Here is a 16,789-nt window from a genome sequence, read left to right on the forward strand (position 1 = left end):
AAGCAATGCATACAAAACATGTACCTTGTATATTGTTCTATCAGTTCTATTGGTGGAAGTATGTCTGCATGTAAACCATGCAGAGGCACATTAAGCATCACTCTGCAGAAATAATGATGTGATTTTGTGAATTTGTTTTAAATTCTAGTGTAAGATATGCTTAACCACACTCAACACTCTATGGCATTTCCTCCTATATTTATATCAATTAACATTTATATACACAGTGGTTTCATTCTCTACGTATCAGGTTCAACCTGTATGTATTCAACACTTTAACCTTGATGCATGATTATGGGATGTGCCAATCAATGGAGAATGAGGTGATTTTTTTGTATCAGAAAAAAAACAGAAATAGGAGCTGTAAATTTATTTTCCTTCCTACTAGAAATTCTGGTGTGACTTTGGGAAGTCAGTACAGATTGCAAACAGCACGAAACCAATGCGATGCTTTCTACAGGAGATCTCGCTGTGCAGCTGCAGTGAGAGGCTGCGGGAGGCCAGCCAGGCCCCCTGCACCTCCTCCTGGGCAGACCCCCAAGGCGGCTGGCAAAGATGGGCTGCACGGGACCCTGCCCTTCCTGATCCGGCAGTGTCACCGAAATTGGGAATGAAAACTCCTTAATGCTGCGCTTAGCATTAACTGGCAGTCATTTGCTTATTCAGCCAGGGACGTGGAGGGAATCATTCCACCTAACATGTCCACTGTATGTTACAACAGCCAAAGCTTGTATCACTCTGTTACATACATAGTCATCAAACTCTAAACTTGTTATATATGGGTCTAAAACTCATTATATATATACATAGTTATTACAGGTGTGGTTTAACTCTCTGAGGGGCTTCCATGGGGGTCTCTGGTGGTCTTAGGAGAGAAGCGCTTGTCTATACTTTAGAATTGGCCTTTCTTTGGTTTATGCCTGCACTTCCTTATCTCCTGCCTAGCTTCAGCTAGTTTGTTTTTCAGAGGGCCTTTATCTTCAAGCACAAGGGCTTCTGATTACAAGTCACGCCATTTACCCACGGATCCTCTCCACTTACACATTCCTGAAGAGGTGCTTATCATGCTTGCCTAGCTCAAGGACTTCTGTGCAACAGACACGTCGCAGGTGTTCAACCGACTGCTTAAGTTCTTACACTACCCTAAACAATTTTCTTTTTTCTTCACCCATTTTCCAACAGCAGGAAGGCTGAAAACAAGTCCTTCCAGTTACCAACACTTGTACTTGAAGAGATGGTCTTCAGAAAGGCCAGTGATCTTTTGGCATCTGCCACCAAACCTGCAGTTTTTCTTTTAGTCACCACAGTGGCCACTGAGGCCGGCTGGACCGAGTCCCGAGGATGCCCCCGGCCCACATGAAACCGAACCCCACACTTAAGACGCTACTGTTTCACATTAGCGAAGAGGACCACCACATTATTTCTCCTCTCCAAGCCGGAAGCCAAAATTTCTTCGGGGAGGGCAGGGGCTTCCTGGCAGAGGCCGCGCAGCGCCGGGTAGCGAGCCCCGACTGAGGCGAGCACCCCGGCCGCTGAGAAGATGGCGGGGGCTGGGCCGCTGCGCGGGCCCCTGCGCCCACTCCGGATGCGCGCTGCCGCCGTCCCCAAGCTGGCTGCGGAAAACAAGCCCACGGGGATGGTAAGGCCGAGGCTCAGCGCCCCGCTTTACCCCCGCGGGGACCACAACCACAATGCCCGCTCCCCAAAAACAAAACCACACACCCCCGACGGCACACTTCCCCAGGGTCCGCGCCGCTTTCCCCACACAAGATGGCGGCAGCCGGGGGAAAAAAAGGGAGGAGGGCGGCGCGGCGCGGCCGCTCTACCCTCCGCCGCCGCCGCCTCTCTATGGCCAGGCGGCCGCCTGGCCGCTGGCGGGCGGGCGGCGGCGGGCGGCGGGCGGCAGGGGGCGCTGTGGCCGGCGGCGCGGCGGCTATCATGCTCGGGGAGCCGGGCCTGGGCCGCGGCGCGGGGTGGCGGGAGCGGGCGGTGCCGGCGCCGGTGGGGCGCGGCGCGGGGGGTCGGTGCTCGGCGGGATGTTCCGCAAGGCGCGGCGGGTGAACGTGCGGAAGCGGAACGACTCGGAGGAGGAGGACGAGGAGCGCGACGAGGAGCCGCCTCAGGAGCCGGCGCCGCCGGCCGCCGGGGCGGCGGGGGAAGGGCCCGGCGAGGCCTCCATGGCGCTGGCGGCGGGCCCCGGGCTCCTGCCGCTGCCCGCCGGCTGCGTGCCCCTCGCCCTGCCCGGCAGCCCCGCCGCTTTCGCCTGCGCCGCGGGCTACGGCGCGGCCCTCGGCTTGGGGCTGGGCTTGGTGGGAGGCGACCGGGCAGGCCTGGGGGCTCTGCCGCCGCCCGCCCTCCTGCCCCCGCCACCGCCGCCGCAGCAGCAGGGCAACGGGCTGCCGGCGGCCGGGCGCCCCAAGGAGAAGAAGCGGCCGCGGGAGAACAAAGAAGTGCCGCGGGCCAGCCTGCTCAGCTTCCAGGACGAGGAGGAGGGTGAGGCGGGGGGGGGGGGGGGGGGGACGGGACGGGACGACACACGCTGCCCGCCCGCGGGCACCGGGGACGCGCGCGGCCTTCGGATCGCTGCCGGCAGCGGTGGACGGGCCCCGGAGCTGGGCAGCCCGCGCCGGGCCCCCGCCCCGCCGTCTGCGCCCCTCTCGTCCCCCAAGAGGGCCGGGACCTTGGTTTTATTATTGTAGGGTTTTGTTTTGTTGGTTTTTTTTTTTTTTTTGGTATATTTTTTTTTTTTAAGGTAGTCGGGTTGTCCCCAGTGACTCGGGGGTGATGGGGGGCGGCACAAGAGGGAACGAGCCCGGCGGCGCGGAGGTCCCCGTCCCCCCCCCGCCGCCTTCGGCCCCGCTCCCTTCCCGCCTCCCGGCACCGGGGCGATGTCCCGCGGGTTTAATTCCGGTTCAGCGAAGTAGGTTGCCTCTGCTGCGGTGTTTGCCGGTGCCTGACTGGCACCCGTGTTGCCCTCGCTGCAGCTGGGTGGCTTGCTGGGCCTGAGCTGGGCTTTAGCCTGAGCTGGGTTTGTGCGGTAGCAGGTACACCCCCCCCCGCCTACCCCCCCTCCGCCCTCCCGAGCCGGCAGCCCCGGGCGAGGCGCATCTTCCCCGCGCCTTCGTGTCGAGTTTGTTTTCATCCGCTCGGGCTGGCTTTCACAGGTCATGTCAGACTGCCTGTTGTCCTAGCAAACTCCGTGTGAAGCCACGGGTGTTTTGTTGCAGAGTTGGTTCGTCTAGCTGGCCGCAGGGTTTATTAGATTAACTTTTACAAATAATGGAAAAAGAAGTCGAGCAGTTTCTGGACCTCAGCTCTTGGAAAAGTATCGTAGTTGTGTTTGTACAGTGCTTCAGCTAATAATTCTGATGTATTCCAGCTGGTGCTGCAGTTATGAATTGGGCCACTCACACTCAGATAATCTGGTTATGGATAGTAGTTATTGCATATTCCAAATGATCCAAAAATTATCAAAACCCGCTCCTCGAACTTCAGAGTTCATTGCATCTCAGGAGTATAGGGTGAATAAAATGGGGGGCTTATTTTTGTGATACCTTTTGTCAGCAGGGGAGTTAGTGTGCATTTTGAATTCTGTTCAAATGAATTCTCTTGTAATCACTGGAACTTGGATTCAAAGACTGGGGGTTTGAAATCTTGACAGAAGTACTGGAAACATGGAATTGCACTATAGACTTTAAAAAATCCCAAATACTTGCAGATTTCCTACATCAAACTGTGATTTTTTTTGCTGTGCTATTTAGTTCTGTAACTTACTGTATACCTTTTGTCAGGTTGTAGTGTGCAGGCATTTGAACTGGTAATACAACCAAAACCAGTAGTTCACTTACTCATTAGTTGGATATATGTATGGCTGTGAAAAGGCTGTTGACCCAAAATGTTGGGGCTTCATGTTGTTTTCTTGTAAATTTGTGGTCACGGTGAAGGATCAGCTGTATTTTGTTTGTTTGTCGTCTGATTTGTTTATGGTTTTGTTTGTTTTTTTAAGATTATTGCAGTCAGATAAAAGCAGGCCATTTGTGTATGCTTTTGTGTAACTTATGCTTTGCTTTTCTGTGACTACAGGATGAATAGGTTTGAAAATGAAAAATGTTGAGGTAGTTGTTACTCACATGAAAGGATATGGGACTGGTTTTGTTGCAACAGTGCAAATGTAAAGTCACATTAAATTGTGGTGTTAGTGGCATTTATTAAGTCCTAGGTACAAAATTAAGAGATTTAATTAGGTAAGTATACTTCTTGGCAGGTCTAATGTAATGTTTTCCAACTTCTCTTTTAAAGAAACTGAAGAAGTTTTTAAAGTGAAGAAATCAAGTTACAGCAAAAAGATTGTAAAACAACTGAAGAAAGAATACAAAGAAGATCTTGAAAAGTCAAAAGTTAGAACAGAGGTCAATTCTCCAACAGATGGTAACTGCAAAACTAACAGTAACTTTTGTAATGGAAAAGGTTAAGTATTGTAAATACAAATTACTTGTATTCAAGATGAAGTGTTAGTCTTTTTAGAGGATTTAGCATATAGAACTGACGTAAAGCATGCATTAAATGTGTTCATTCAAACATTACAAGTGCTATTCTGAAGCTGGTGGAGAGTTCTGTATTTCAGCTCTGTGTCAGATGAGTTCCTTCCTACTGAATTAAGAAGGAATTAAATTAGTTTAGAACTGCATGGTGCTTATCTGACAGGATGTGTCCTTGTAACACATCTTCTCAAAAAGGAAGATTTTGGGGGTGAGCAGAGTGATGTTCCTTGCTATAAAGTAAATTATTCAACAGTTGCCTGTTTCAGGACTTGGGCCTCAGGAGTAGACTTGATGATTAAGATGACAGGATGAAAGTGTTGGAGCAGAAGGATCTTCTAACAGTGCACAGTCCTCCAGAGCTTGGAGTAGAGCCTGGGATTTCAATTTCATTGTACTTTTGCTATTGGTGTTTGGCAAGCTCGTTGTTAAAGCATAATGGTTCCTGTTCCAGTTAGGTTTTTGTGTAGAGTAATAGTTTACAACACCATGAGCACAAGTTGAGAGGCTTGTGATCTAAAGATTGCTATGATATAACTGAAGCATATGAGAGTTAAACATGGTCCTATGCAGAAAATTGCCCTTTTTAAGTTAATTAAATTAGTCTTTTAAAAAGGATTCATCTGCATTTAAAGAACCCACGAATTCTTTTTTATTAGAATCTTTTAAGTTGCCTGTGCAGTGGTATGTGGTGTGAGCAAAAGCAGAAATGATAATTTCTGTGGCTAATATTAAGGTGATCTGTGGAAACCTGTATCTTAATTCTTGCTTCTGTCACAACGATCCTTAAAAAATTGCATTTTGTACATGGCTAGTGTGTGCATATATTCTGTTTGTTTGTTTTGCAGTCTCTATAGTTGTTTTAGTTATAGTGCAAAGACTTCATGGCTGCTACTGAGTCAGTAGCCCAGATTCTCTAAACAAATGCTAAAGTCTAAGAACTCGGGTATGGACAGCTTGGATTGGATACCTGGATTTAACATGCATTTTTTTACGTAATACTTGTGCCTGCTGCTTATATGTATGTTATCCACCTCATGTAGGGTCATGTTGCAACCAGCCCAAGAGGAAAATGAAGGGGTTCTTTTGGAATGAGTCTGTTCTTGTGGAAAGATATGGTGTAATGCAGGCAGTGCTTTGTAATTACATATATAAGAGGCTGTGTGAAGGTTGCATATATGATCTTAATTATTGAGTTTCCTCATTTTTTTAATATTTGGTAATATGTAGGATGTTTAATGGTTGTTGGGGTGTCTGCTTTGTCAGATTTTATTTTGAGAGGATGTCAGTGACTTAATCACAATTAAGAAGATGTATTTTACTAGATCTCAAACAATAAATTAGCACTTAACATTTTCATTTGATTTTTACTTTTGCTTGTTAGACCTTAAAAATATACTTCTGAGTAGTCTTTATGAAAGGAGTAAAACATGGGCTTTGTTGTCTTCCCAGTCGAACCACCACTAGAAAAGGCAGGACAAATTAAGGATTTAGGTCAAGAAGATGGGACAGCAAACAGTGAGCATGGTGAAGAAGAAATGGAAGTTGAAAGTGAGAAGGAAGAAGAAAAACCAAAATCTGGTGGGGCTTTTTCAAGTGCTCTGTCATCACTGAATGTTCTCCGCCCAGGTTGGTTATTGTAATATGTCTGATATGTTAAATGCTTTAGCCAGTGTCCACAGCAGACTAATGTATATTGAGAGAATAGGAAGTATTCTCCAGCAATATATCCAAAATCTGAAAATTCAGGAAATGGCTATTTTCCAAAGCTGTTCATTTTACCAGCTTTATGAGAGAACATGTTTTACTACAGAATGCTTCATCTTGATGTCAAAGGCAGAAATTTGCCTTTCAAAGTGATTACAACCTGTATGAAAACCTAGATTTGGAATAGGTGACTTAACACGAATTTTAACTGCTTTCAATTAAAATTATGTCTTCAGTTCAAATGTCTCTGTTACAGGTCTGCAAGGTATCTCAGATGTTTTCCTATCTCATGTTGTCTAATGAGGTTCTCGTCAGGCCCAGAGGCCAAAGAAATCAGTCTGAGAAAGTATTTCTGAAACTAGTTTACTACTTATTAGCTAGCTTGTGGTAGCCTGCTCCTCACATAGAAGATGAATGTCCTGGGGCCACAGACCTAGCCTAGAGGAAGAGATTTTCCTAGTTGACTTGCAAATCATTTTTCCTTTTAGGGGTAATTGCAGAGTGGTGTGATATGTACGTTCCTGCATCTCTAAAGATATTTTGGGCTTGAATGGAATATGTTATGTCAAGTGTAAAGAGAATCTGAAATTTAACCTTTTGTGCATGCCGAACAAAGTAGTGGTAGGAATTATTTATGTTTCAAAAAATTTATTTTGGGGGACCATTCTTTATATGAGTTATGTAAATTGTATTAATTTTGTGCTAGGGGTTTTAGATTTTTTTAAATTCGATGTGCTCTTCTTGTTTCCCTTTGATTGTGTACAGTCTTCTCATATTAGTTTTGTCAGGTTTGGTGTCCCCGTAATCTCTGAGCTGTTATCTGTTGAAATGGACAAGGGTTTTTTGTTCCCCCAAAATAAGAAGAGTTGGGGGCAGTATCAGGGCAGGAAGTGACACAGTCAAGCACCTTGTTTTCTTCCTCACTTTGCAATATTCAGCTCCTGTTAAGGGCTTGCTCTTCTTCAGGAACATTTTGCGTAGGAGCATTAGGCTTCTGCTCTTAGGGCACTTAAGGTGCTGGAAGCAGAGCCAGACTTTCTGGGAAAGATCCCAGCTTTGAGTGTTTCTGATCAGAAAGTTTGCATGTGTAGCTTAGAAGTTGCTTGCAAGTGTTTCTGTGAGTATGGATTCTTTTCCTCTCATTGTTTTTTCTGTTTGCAAAGATGATCAGGTAGGGTGACAGAGATAAGTAAGAAGAAGTCATAATACCTGTTTTGTTGCAGTGCTTGTTTAACGGTGCAAACATCTGTCTCTAGGAGAAATTCCAGATGCTGCTTTTATTCATGCCGCTAGGAAAAAGCGTCAAATGGCTCGTGAACTTGGAGACTTTACCCCTGTTGACAGTGAACCAGGTAAAAGCCGCCTTGTTCGAGAAGATGAAAATGATGCCAGTGATGATGAAGATGATGACGAGAAGAGGAGGATAGTTTTTACAGTGAAGGAAAAATCCCAAAGGCAAAAGATTGCTGAGGAAATAGGTAAAACCATTTTAGAAGGATAGCTGCTAAATATTCACACCGTTTTCACTACAAGTACTCCCATTCAACATTTTTAAACAGGCTTGAATCTGGACTGTATTCTGTTTCTAAGGAAAAGTACTGCATAATGGAATTTGCATATAAAATTTTGAGCACAGACTCTGTTCCTGTGCTAGAAGCATACAACTGCTGAATCTGGTAGAAACTTACACTAAGGGTCTACTAGTATTGTTCCTGCACTTTGTTTTTTAGGAAATATACAGTTGTGAAGAAAAAAAAAAACAACACATCAGTTCTTTGATATATCATGCTTCTTGCAGGTAAAATAACCTTTTGGAAAAGGTCAATTAGTAAGATATATAGGATTTTAACATTAGAGGGTTTTACCAGCAGTTAATTGCAGATTTATCCATTGGATTTTTAAAGTGGCACCTCTGTGATAATAATTCACAGGCTACCATCCTTAATTCCTCATGAAGAGGAAAGGAGAATGCACTGAGATGTTCCCACCAAAGCATGGTCTCTCAGGTTTTTGAACTCATGGCCCTTACAATGAATACTTTATCTTCTTTTTGTTACATGTCTGTTTTACTCGTATTAAGGTATTGAGGGAAGCGATGATGAAGCACTGGTGGCAGGGGAGCAAGATGAAGAACTCAGTAGATGGGAGCAAGAACAGATACGGAAAGGAATCAACATACCTCAGGTATGTATTTAGTTATGAACTCTTTTTCAGTTTGTTTCTGTATATATGGCTAAATCTGTTGCTAACTTGAGTAATTTACAGAAGGCTGGTTCATCTGAGAAGTTCAGTGTGTAAACTTCTGATATTCTTTAGAGAAATGAGAGGTCAGATTTTAAGTGTCCAGTGGTATCTGTCTCATTAGTCTCCCTGTTCTGGGTAGATACTGATTGTTGTGCCGTTAGCCAGCATTTATTTGCAGCCTAAAACAGAGCTAGAATAATGCCACTTTGAAGAGACCTCTGTTGTTTATTATTGGGTTTGTAGAGTCTTTGTAAACAGTGTGTGTTTCTTGTTGTTTCTGTACCTTGTGTTGCAGCATAGAGTTGGAATTTGTAGCAGGTTGTACCATATGTTGTCTGTTCATTGGTAGTGAAATTGCCACTCAGTTGAAGAGGATAGTTTGTTTTTTTAAAAAAATAAAGTAAAACATTTCAGCAAAATTCCAAGCAAACACACTGACTCTAAGAACCTATGTCATTCTATTAAATAGTCTTAGCAAAATTTAGTATAGTCCCAAACACTTGGTTATTCTAGGAGTTAAAATTGTCGTTTAAAAACTTGTTATAAGTATAAATATTTAGAATGAGAGTGATACGAAGAGTTTGTCCATTTAAGAAGATGTTTCTGAGGGAATTTTTCTTCCACCTTAGGTGTTGGAGGTTCTACACTTAAATTCACTTGATAATTACATTTTGTAAATGTACCTGCACACGTTTTTCACTTTATAACATTTGAGATATGAAAACCTTATTTTCTTTCATTTCTTTAAAGTCTTAATTTAGTACAATTGCATTTCTTTCTCCTTTAGGTTCAACCAAGTCAGCCTGCTGAAGTGAATAATCTGTACTACCAGAACACTTACCAGACACTGTCTTATGGTTCATCATACGGCATTCCATACACTTATGCTGCGTATGGATCATCGGAAACAAAATCTCAAAAAACAGATAATACAGTTCCTTTCAAAACTCCCAGTAATGAGATGACTCCTGTTACTATTGATTTGGTAAAGAAACAGCTTAAAGACAGGTAGGACAGACCATCTTTTTAGACTTAAAGACCTGTACCCTAGCTTTCTGTTCCTCAGGCATCTTTTAGTCTCGGTGAGCAAACGCAGAGTTTCATCGCTGGAAAAGTACTGACTGGCACATCCATTAAAAAAAAAAAATAAAATAAAAAGGCAAACAAAAAAAAGCTCAGAGTGAAGATGACATTGACACTTTGTTCGAAAATCTCCTCGGATTGCTTCTCTGGAAGTGAAGCTTTAAATATGAGGCCATTGATCTTGTTGAAGACAGGTCTGAGTTGCATCTTCTGGACACTGCACAGTCTCATAGTCAAGAATTGAAAGGCCAGTGAGGTGTTTAGCGTATCAAATTGCATTCTTTCAAACTGTGAATCAGAATTTTTTCCCTTCAGTAGATAAAGAGTTAAAATTTTAGTCTATACAGGGTGTTTTTTGGTTTAAACACTGTAATCCTCTTGTCAGGTACGCAAAAGGTCCTACTGAATGAACAGCCCAATTGCAGTGAGAAATCACTTGTAATGAACAACTTGCACTTTACATGTCTTCAAAATTGGTTTGTATGCCCCCTGTAGTGTTACAGCCTTTGAATCAAGTTAGTAGAGGAATACGACTGCTTTGTATAAGCTGTAGTTCTCCGCTCCAGACCTTCCCCCCTGCCCAGTCTTTCCTCCCAGTTCTACTTTAGGGCCAGCCGTGTGCTATTCTGAGTGCTATCAGTTCTTCAACTTCTGTAAAAATTTGTGGCAGTGGGCAGTGCAATGCACTCAGCATAATTATATAACTCAGCAAATCAGTTTAAACCATTAGCCTTGTTGTTTCTGTAGAGAGCGGAGAAAGTGACAAATGAAAGTTAGAGAACATGTCTTTGCAGTATTTCCCATATATAGACTTGGTACTTGCACTGTCTGTTTAATATCTCAGCGGTCTGAAACATACAGACTTTTGGATGTAAATTTGCTATTTATCCGTTGCCCTTCAGGTTGGACTCTATGAAAGAATTGCACAAAGCTAATCGGCAGCAATATGAGAAACATCAGCAAAGCCGAGAGGACTCTACCAAGGCAATTGAAAGATTAGAAGGGTCTTCTGGGGGTATTGGTGAACAGTATAAGTTTTTGCAAGAAATGCGAGGGTATGTCCAAGACTTGCTTGAGTGTTTCAGTGAAAAGGTAAGGATGCAAAAACATTCATCTTTTTTCAAAAAAAAAAAAAAAAAACAAAAAAAAAACAAACACAAAAGAAGTAGGGACTCTTAGTACATGCCAAACACCACATCTCCTGTTTTCGAAAAAAGTCCCCTGAGAACATATTCTTCTAAAGGTTTGGTTATTTGAGGGTTGAAAAGATAACTTTTCATCATGCTAAGCTGGTTATCAGAAACCTCTTTTTCACAGTGTAAGAGATCACTGACTTTAGATTGCCTAAAAACACTTCTAGATTATAAGTCTCCAGGATTTTGGTAGATACTCTGACATTTCCACTTTACTCAGATGCTGCTTTTTATTTGTGTTGGATATCAGGTTAACAAAAACAAGGGCTGAATTACAGCACTGCTAGTTTCTGGAATGCTTTATGAACACAGTGACAAAGACTTGTACATTGTGTGTTACTATAAACTTCCTCTTGCCAGGCAGTTTCACATACTTGATATTGCTCTAGTGTCTGAAGGAGAAAAGCTTTAAAACTAGTGTAGCTGTCTGAAGACACCCAAACTTAAAAATACATTTCTTTCATGTAGTGTGATACTTCTCTATGTCTAACTTGTTTCATTCTTATATTATTCATTATGCTCAAATGACTTCATTGTAAATATTAACAGGAGCTCCTGAATATATATATATATATTTACTTTATATATATATATATATTACACACACAGGAGCTGTAAAATTCAGTTAGCAGTATGTAAGCTATTTCTTTGTTGTCTTCTGACTTGAATACGATAGTATCTTCTTAATATATTAGCTGTCAGAATTACTTGAGGAGTTGAAGCTACTGCCTAGCTAGCTTGTTAGGTGTGGGAGAGGAACATAAAAGCATTGTGGTTGCTAATCAGTTAGACATTAAATAAATGTCCAACATTAGTGGTATTGGGAGAGTCCCATCTTCAGTCCTGTAGGTTGAAGAATAGCTATGTCATGAACAAACCCAGGAAGTGCGGACTAGTTAATTCACCCAGCTAATTGATTAGTTGCAGTAGATAATGTTCACTGAAGAAGCAGTATTTCTGAGTCTGTATTGGCATTAGCTGTTGAGGGGTAGTAAAAGTGCTTTCCCTTGCAGCTCTGTCAGTGCTGGTCACCCAAATGCCTAAATTCCTACTTAAAGATAACTGTTTATATTCTTTCTCTGAGATAAATTTGTATTTCAAAAGACATGTTAAATACCTGTATTCAACACTTGCTTTCTAAAGATCTCTTGTTTAATTTCTTCTGTAGTAATTATAAGCCATGTCTGGAAGTTCTCTTTGATAGCCCATGCTGTTTTGTTTAAATATTTTCTTCAAACAAATTGTTTTAGAATGTACCATTCTAAGTATAAACCAAGTCTTTTAGTCTCCCAGATTTTGTATAAACCAGGAAAACTTACTGTTAAGTAACAGTGTAGCAATTCCAGTTCAGTTTGTAGGAAGGTCAGTGACGTATCTAGCTACAGTAGTAAATAAATCAATTCCAGCCATTATACAGCAAATTGTCTGCTGATAATTTAACAAACATGCTGATTAAAGTTGCTTTGTTACAGTGTACCTTTACTTTCTCAGTAGTTGGTCTTCTAAGGAGTCTGCATACCTGGATACCTTCCTCCCCCTTCCCCACCCTCCCCATACCCTACCTGCCATGGCAGTCCACTGAGCTTTTAAGATGTGAGTTTTATAATCTCATGCTTAGGGGCATTGACTGAGTTTTGCTGTTTTCAGTTGGAGGCTGCTGCAGTACCTGTATGTACAGTGAGTTGCAAAATTAGGAGGTGACGTGGTCAGTTTAACAGGAGCATTTCATTTATTATGCTGTCCTGTATATTCCTCAGTTCTTTGGACAGATAATCTGTTTTGGAATTCAGTGCTTTCAGCATGACAAAAGTACTATCAAATTCAAAAACAGTAGCCCACAGGACACTGCAAGGTGTTCTAAAAAGGAGACGAAGGGAGGGAAAAAAATAAAGTAATAAAATCAGTATCAGTGTGTATTTAAATTAAATAATGAAATGCAGCAGGACAGTAAATTCTTTTTATCTTCTGAGTCTAGAGATAAATTGCCTTCATCTTTTTTGTAGAACCTTTAGTGCTGACTACTTAATATTTAAAGTGTGTGTGTGTGTGTGTATAATGTATAATGTATGTAGTTGCTATAATATACATAAGCATATAAAATGTGTATCCGTATGTGTAATAACAATATTGTGTGTGTATCTGTGTATATATATACACACATACATATATGAACACATATCCTAAATATGTATAAAGCTAGGTCCCTCCATATCCTTTCAAATACAATGCTTTGATGCTTTCTTTTTATTAGGACTAGTCATGGTTATTTAGTCAAATTCACATTGGTACTGATCTGAATGAGAAAGTGGTTTGCCAAAGAAGCACTAATGGGTTCACAACATACTTACCCACTCCAAAAGAGTCCATTCCCCTAGAGTTTCATTGTATGTCTGTTGATTTAGTTTTGGAGAACAAAAAAGGTCATCATACATTAGACTTTCTTCCCTGTGCCACCTTATTTCTGCACCTATTCACCATGCTCAACCCTTCATGACCCCCCAACCAAGCAAAACCATTTTGTTTGTATTCTGTTTAGAAGAGATTCTAAATGTTAGAAACACTTCACTCGCTGGTAAGGTGCAGTGGAGAGTATAATGAGACAGCTATTATGGAAATTTTAGAAAGAAGCAATAGAAATGTCAAATCCTTTGATTTTATTTTTTTTTTTCTTTCCCCATAAATGATAAAACCAGTGGAGTGGAAGATGCTTGCATGACTTCCTTCACAAGTAATTACTGTCAAAATTATGCTTTCTGAGAGGGCTAGAAAATAGTAATGGTGTCTTTACATTTTGAATGTAGGAATATGCAAGGGATACAGAAAAATTAAATTGTTCCAGGTGTATCTCTGACAGCACAGTTAGATGAACTGTTATTTTACCTGCAAAAGAAAATTATCAAAACACACTGTTAGAGAAGGAGGGCTGTAGGTTAAAATTATGCTTGTCAACTAAATGTTCAGAGAGCTTTCAACTTTTCCTCTTGCACTGTTGACAGTAAAAGTGAAGAAAAAAAACCCAAAACATTGAATTCAAGGTATTGACTAAACAAAACACAGTGAATGAGAGCTGTAACTTTAACAGTAGTCAGTGAAATTGTCAGCCATTCCTCAACCACAGTATTGATTATAAAAGAATAACAGTTTCTAAGTCTCTTGTATTTTAAATGGGAAATATTTTGAGTGGATTCATATGTCTGAATACATAGTGAGTTTTTTAAATCTTGAGGCAATTATAGAAGGAACCTCTAGGGATGTTTTGAAAATTTTTCATTTAACTTTTCAATTTTTGAATTCCTTTTACACTTTCAAGAGAGGAAGCTGTATTTTCTGTAGTGAACTGCAGTAAGACTAGTATTTTTTTTTTATTATTTCTGTTTTCAAAATTGCCTTAAATACCGAATATACACTTCCAGCACTGGGATATTCTCTCCTCCTTTTTCTCTCTATTATGTTTTCTCCAAAAGAAAGTTGTATGTATTTTGAGTTGGTGCAGAGTTGCTTTCATTTTAATCCCTGTAGCCCAGTTTATACCAGAAAGAGCTAATATTTCTTTCCTTTTAGTATCTTCTCTGATGTGTGTGTCATTCTCAGGTAGCTGAAATGGCCCTGTAGCTATAATCTTCTATTTTACTGGAGGAGGTTCTTTAATAGCTGCTGAGTCACATTCTAAATTACATCAGGAAACAATTTCTGATTTTAGCTTTTGTTTTGAAAAAAAACTTAATCCTGGATGGTAGGCAGCAATGAGATATTTGAGCTGAGACTGGAAGACTGTGGACTAAGCATATGTCTCAGAGGTAAGGAGGATATAGCTTACGTGTTCATACCAACAGGACTTTCCTTTCCAAATTAAGAGATTGTGAAAAGTTCTGTTTTGCATTTGATTATAAATAATAGTCTAATCTTAACTTGTCATAGGAAATTATTTTTTTTGCAAAAGTGAGCAGTGAATCTGCTGTTTAATGTCAGGAAATTCCTAGTGGTTATAAAATCCATCTATTTTTGTTGTAGTTGCTACTGAAATTTAGTCCACTAAAAAAAATGACAGGTCTGATCTGATTTAAGTCTATATAGTTCAAAGGGTATACTTCATGCATCACTCTCATGAATTGTACAATTTTAATGATAGGCTAGAGTAACACTTTATTGATTTTAATTACCTGTTTGCATAATATGCTTATGCAGTATTTTATTGCATTTCAGTAATACTATTTCAGCATATGCTAGTAAGAGTTATAGCAAAAATACCCACTGGCTTCAGGTGGTTAGATTCATGCTTTGTTTTTTTCACTGTATACATACAGTCAGGTTATTTTCTCACTAAAGTGTAGAATACTACTACATTCCAGTTTAAAGATAGAGAGGAAACAATGAGGTCTGAGAATTGGAAGAACTGTAACACAATGTGTAACGCACTTGGTAGAGAAGACGGGGACTTGAAATAACATTTCACACTCTCTAAAATGGTTGTCTTACTGCATAGGCTCATTCAATCAACAGGAGTTACTTTCAGAATGCTACTGCCACAGTTGAAAGCTGTCAACGTTGTTAAATGCATGCATTTTCTTCACATTGAAATATTTACTGGTCCAAATGATACAAGTGGGTAAAAGGAAACAGTTTGTGCTGCTAGAAGTACAGTGACAGCATTATGCTTCGGAATAGTATGGTACCCCAGAAACTAAGCACCTGAAGAATTTGATATTACGTAGTGTGTTGTATTTTTACAGGTGCCTCTGATTAACGAACTTGAGTCTGCAATGCACCAGCTGTACAAACAGCGAGCTTCCCGCCTTGTCCAAAGACGACAAGATGATATTAAAGATGAATCTTCGGAGTTTTCAAGCCATTCAAGTCAGTCCATCTTGAAGGTTTTTATTATTCATTAAACAACCTTGTTTACTTAGTATGGCTTAATTTAAATGTAAATGTTTAAAGTATGACTGTGTTAAAGTTTATCCTTACTCTTGAGATAGGTAGAAGCAAGTTTAGATAAAAGTTCTCTAATTGGTTTTATTTTAAACTCAAAGCCACTCTGACTTCAACTCTCCTTTCTGTTGCTCTTAACTATATTTTCTCTTTCTTAGCACTGAAAATGTATGCATGGTGGCAGTGGTAGCCTGTGACTTCCGATTTTCCTCTTATATCGGGACTTCTGTTTTGTTTTGCTTTGGTTTTTAACCTACTTGAATCTATACATTTCCTGTAACATCTACAGTTAACTGAACAAAGCCATGAAGCACTGAACTAGAGTTGGCTTCTGTCTAATGCTCTATTTTGTAGACAGCATAAGTATTTCATTTCAGACACTTAATTGGTAAAGCTAAGAACTGCAAGAGACTGGTGCCATTGTTAAAAAGTCAGACTAATATAGAGAGACCCTATATGTAATACAGCTTAAAATCAGCCAGTTAAAATACCTGCTTACTGTGAGTGTGTGGATGGGGGATTCTCACTGAGTTTTCTTGTGGTGATTACTCTTCAGTATGTAAAACTCTATACAAAGTATAAATGTTAACTTGGATAGAAATACACGTTCCTTGGTGGAGGTTTTATTCAGCATGTTAAATAATGGGTAAAATACCATATTAATAGTAGTTGTCTTCTGCTTTGGAGAGCTTCCCATTTTTAAAAATGGCTTTGTCTGTCCTATTGCTGACCTAAAATCCTGTAATAAAAGACATTTCCTATTCTGTCACAATGAATCCAGAGGTGAAATTTTGTTAATACCATTAGGTAGAACTTGCTGAGGCTGATAATAAAGCATTAGGGTGTCAGAGTTGGCATACGTTTTCCCTTTAGGACTTTATTTGAGCCCCAGGCATCACAGGCAGGCCTTGCAGTCTTACCATGAAAATACTGTTGTGAGAATTAGAAACCTAACGTACTAGAAACATATTTTCTAAAAGAAGCTTAGAATGGATTAATTCAGGCTGGAGTTTAATGGTAGGTTGGGAATAGTTGTCACTGTCAAGGCTGGGTTTTAAAGAGAGATCATATTTAGTATCTGGGAGTCTTGAGAAT

The 16,789-nt window shown here is 40.7% G+C and overlaps 1 protein-coding gene across 4 annotated transcripts in view; it reads left to right on the forward strand.

Annotated features, from left to right (window-relative positions):
* The first annotated feature begins 1,959 nt into the window (after nt 1-1,959).
* PAXBP1 (PAX3 and PAX7 binding protein 1) overlaps nt 1,960-16,789 on the forward strand; it is a 29,084-nt gene continuing 14,254 nt past the window's right edge. For 3 of the 4 annotated variants that reach the window (XR_006164908.1, XM_042788322.1, XM_042788323.1), the window contains exons 1-8: nt 1,960-2,493; nt 4,300-4,467; nt 5,991-6,167; nt 7,502-7,723; nt 8,326-8,429; nt 9,277-9,497; nt 10,475-10,664; nt 15,496-15,619. Coding sequence is in view for 3 of the 4 variants with exons in the window: in XM_042788322.1 (XP_042644256.1) it covers nt 2,037-2,493; nt 4,300-4,467; nt 5,991-6,167; nt 7,502-7,723; nt 8,326-8,429; nt 9,277-9,497; nt 10,475-10,664; nt 15,496-15,619 (1,663 nt within the window). In the remaining variant the exon portion in view is untranslated. The remainder of the gene's footprint in view (nt 2,494-4,299; nt 4,468-5,990; nt 6,168-7,501; nt 7,724-8,325; nt 8,430-9,276; nt 9,498-10,474; nt 10,665-15,495; nt 15,620-16,789) is intronic. The other variant, XM_033011237.2, reaches the window with a different exon arrangement.

This window comes from Tyto alba, unplaced genomic scaffold (assembly GCF_018691265.1).
Source record: "Tyto alba isolate M040663 unplaced genomic scaffold, T.alba_DEE_v4.0 Super-Scaffold_14, whole genome shotgun sequence".
In the NCBI taxonomy this organism is placed as follows: Eukaryota; Metazoa; Chordata; class Aves; order Strigiformes; family Tytonidae; genus Tyto; species Tyto alba.